Source organism: Grammomys surdaster, unplaced genomic scaffold (genome assembly GCF_004785775.1).
Source record: "Grammomys surdaster isolate TR1022 unplaced genomic scaffold, NIH_TR_1.0 270, whole genome shotgun sequence".
Lineage (NCBI taxonomy): Eukaryota > Metazoa > Chordata > Mammalia > Rodentia > Muridae > Grammomys > Grammomys surdaster.
This window is the reverse complement of record NW_021604711.1, coordinates 2,678,777-2,682,339: the sequence shown is the minus strand read 5'-3', so window position 1 is coordinate 2,682,339 and position 3,563 is coordinate 2,678,777. Positions and strand designations below refer to the sequence as shown.

Below are 3,563 nucleotides of genomic sequence, written 5' to 3'. Positions count from 1 at the left end.
AATGCCCACCAGGTAACAGCCTGGGCAATCTGCTTACCTCCAATATTCCCTTTGTCGTCAACTTCTGATCCATTACTGAGCAAAAAGCCATGAGTAAATCCACTGAGTCCACCACAGGTGCTAGAGGCGAGGTCACTCCTAAGTCCACAGTATTGCTCTAAATGTGAGGGGCGTGAAAAAGGAAAAGCAAAACCTGGACACAGCTGCAGGCATGGCCAACTGGTCATGACATGTCTAGACACTGCAGGGAGACAATCCCAGTTGCTGAAGATCAGTATACTATGATGCATGTCTAATGATGCCCAGAAGCCACTGGGCCCAGAAGAGGATGCTGCCTATCTAGGCAACTACTAGGATAGCCTACAGCACTGTCCAACACTGTCACCTCCTTCCTAACTTCTGGTGGGGATGCACACACAGGAAGACTATCGGCTGCTCTCCAGCCAGCCAGGACAGGCTTGTGCAAAGCAGAAAAGAACATCACAACAACAATCTGGAAGACTGAGCAAGGCAAAGCAGCTCAGTGCCCTCGCTGCTTTTGGGGGAAAAAGCTGTACTTGGTGGGGTCAAATTCTTCCCAGATGCGCTCAAACTCCTCCAGGAACAGCCGCACATACTCGGTGTCCTCCATAATCAGAACGTTCTCACGGTTGTTCTGGATGGCCTGTGTGGTCCAATTGAGGGAGCCAGTGATGAGCACCTTCTTGTCAACGATGGCAAACTTATGGTGCATGTAGCCTAGGTCCTGGTCATGCCGTACCTGTATACCTGTGGAGCCAAGACAGCCTTTACTTCACCTGCCCAGGTGCAGCTATCCCCCAAGCTTGCCGATGCCCTGTGTTGTGCAGCTATTCCCCAAGCTTGCCGATGTCCTGTGCTGGAGACAAGGACACCCAGGGGCTGTCCTAGGGTGGTGCTGAGATTACAGAGAGAATCTGAGTCTGTCATCCAGGTCAGCACACAGAAAGCAAGGTCTGGATACCAAACACTCATCTGAGGTCAGCACACCTTTGGGGAACCCATACCAGCTCCACTAAGCCTAAGGTCTAAATACTACCTCAAATCCTGCAGGGGAAGGAGTCAGATAGTTGACATATCCTTGCCTTTACAAGAAAGTGACAAGCACTCACTCACTGGAATGGATAAGCTGAAGGGCAGAACCTGGACAGGAAGGGAATACACAATGGCTTTGGCTGGCTAACTTAAATCACCACCTCCCAGGGTGCCGCACGAGCTGAAAGCAAAAAACTGTGCCACATCCAAACCTGCTGTCCTCACCAATGTTCTGGTTTGGGCTTCTTCCTTTTGAGGGTAAGTTGTTTGGCAGGGATGCTGTGGTGAAACCCAGGTCCTGCACATGCTAGGTAAGTGATCGCCTGTGTCTAGTCTGTCCCACTCCACCCATCTCCTGTTGTCACAGCGAAGCCTGGCAGCACCCACCACACTACAGTTCACCTTAGGCAAGAGGACCTCTTGCTTTAGTTAGACCTCAACAGCTAGTTCCCGACTTGGGCAGTTGCAGTGCTTCTGTACAGCTATCCTAGCCACTCACTTCCTACATGATCTTTGTGAAGTCTTCCAGACCTTTCTGATTTATGTGTTTCCTCACAAATACCTGGTTGAATCAAATACTGCACTTGATGGAACAATCTGGAACTCAGCCAGTTGTGGCCAGAACATCAGTGGAAGTTCCATCTGTGATGGCATATTGGTTCTTTCCAAATCTGAGGTTTTAGGACTCTCCAAAATCTAATACAGTGACACCATCCATGCCTGATATCTACTTGTCCACCACCATAAGGATGATCTGGCTGAAGATCACTTTGTGACTGCCAGTAAGGGGCCAGAGGGGTAGCTGTCAGACTGACAGGGCACTTCTACTCTGCCCACTTAGGTGAGTAGGTGATACACAGCAGGTTGGTGCTGTGGTGCTCTTCCTTCCCTATGAGCTACCTGGAAGTAGACTTGGTTTCCAAAGGCTACACTACTCCCAGGAAGTGGGAAAACAGGCTGTGTGGGGGAAAAAAAAACACCTCAAGAGCCCTACAAAGCCTGGGCATTTCCCAAGGGCTCCCAAACCTGTCACCCACTGTGGGCACAAAGATTAAGCTAGGCAGGTGTGTGGATGGGGGGGTGGGGCACTGACTTGCATAATGGAGTATCTAGCAGTCAAAGTTGGGTGTTCCTGCAGTGCCAACCACTTGAAGGAAGACAAACAAGGGCCGCAGGCTTAGGGAGGATAGCGATCACACCTGTTGCCTGGGCACAACTGCAGGCTGGCCAGACATAACTGTAGGCCCATAGGTGATGGCTGAGAAGCAAGCATTCACCACACTGTAGGGTCCATTTTCCAATAATCACAGAACCTAGTGGGAAACTCACTAATCAACATTGTCACTCCAACTCCCCTGCGGTCACACAGCAGCTAAGGGTTTCTCACTGTCGCCTGGGTTCAAACTGACTTAAGTTTTATCCTCCATGCCTTCACTTCTGTCAGCCATATCAGCCTAGAATCATAGAAACTGAGTCTAAATACGCCTCCAAGATCAAGGCCAGAGTCTGGAAACTGTTGGGAATTCAAAAAGACTAAGAACCTTGACTCCTTGGCCCTCTCATCTCCGCCTGCCTGCCTCCACCTTCTCCCCGAAATGCTACCTGCCCTGGACAAAGCCAGCAGGGGCATCAAATAAGTCCTCAGCCCCTCTGCCAGTGTGCACCCTCGGCGGCGGTTTACCTGCCTTGCGCAGCAGGCCGATCTGAGAGCCGTTGAGGGCCATGTAGTCGCAGTCGGTGATGACCCGCACGCGCACCCCGCGCTGATGCAGCAGCTGCACTGCACGCCCCAGCTGCGGGCTAGAGAAGGCGAAGAGGCAGAGCTCCAGGCTGGAGCGGGCGGCCAAGAGCGCGCGCAGCAGGCGGCTCAGCGAACTCTCGCTGTGTGGGAGGCTGCACGGGCAGCCCGAGGAGGGCCCGGGGGGCAAGCCTGGGCCCTGCAGTAAAGCCTCGGTACAGGTCACCTGTGAGGGGAAGAAGAGCACCTCGCGCCGTGGCCGCCGCCCAGCCAGCAGCCACCGCATCAGCCACGGCAGTGCCTCTAGGGCCAGCGCGAGACCCGCACCAGCCGCAAACACCAACCGCCAACTCGAGCGCCCCATGGCCGCCACCTCAGAGGTCAGCCGTGGCACCATGCGCTTGCGCGCCCAACACGTGCCAGCCCACCCCCAACCCCGGGTGTGCCACGCCCCCTCGTGGGACCCGCCCCCAGCCAGGCGCTAAGCAAGCTGTTGCACACCCCACCCAACATGGCCTTGAGCGCTTGGAGACTGTGCGCTCATCTGTAGACCAGGCTGGCCTTGGACTCAGAGATTCACCTGCCTCTGCCTTCGAGTGCTGGCATTAAAGGCTTCTTCATTTGACTTCTTTTCCTATGTGTTTCCCTTTAATTTCCTTCCCTTACCTGATTGCTCTAGCTAGAGTTTCAGCATCATATTGAAAAGAAAGAGCCGGGCGGTGGTGGCGCACGCCTTTAATCCCAGCACTTGGGAGGCAGAGGCAGGCGGATT

General features: G+C 53.8%; 1 protein-coding gene across 1 annotated transcript; it reads right to left on the bottom strand.

Annotated features, from left to right (window-relative positions):
• Window positions 1–520: 520 nt before the first annotated feature.
• Window positions 521–3,155, bottom strand: Pld6 (phospholipase D family member 6). Its single transcript, XM_028776454.1, has 2 exons — window positions 2,735–3,155; window positions 521–768 (listed from the first exon to the last, which is right to left on the bottom strand). Exons 1-2 carry the CDS (start codon window positions 3,153–3,155, stop codon window positions 521–523), a joined length of 669 nt encoding a protein of 222 aa, XP_028632287.1.
• Window positions 3,156–3,563: the final 408 nt, after the last annotated feature.

What these genes read in the sequence shown, in the direction of transcription:
- Pld6 (XM_028776454.1), bottom strand. Translation starts at nt 3,155, where the DNA reads ATGGGGCGCTCGAGTTGGCGGTTGGTGTTTGCGGCTGGTGCGGGTCTC. An exon ending in CGGCCTGCTGCGCAAGGCAG is followed by an intron (nt 769 to 2,734) that starts GTAAACCGCCGC and finishes TTGGCTCCACAG; the next exon opens with GTATACAGGTACGGCATGAC.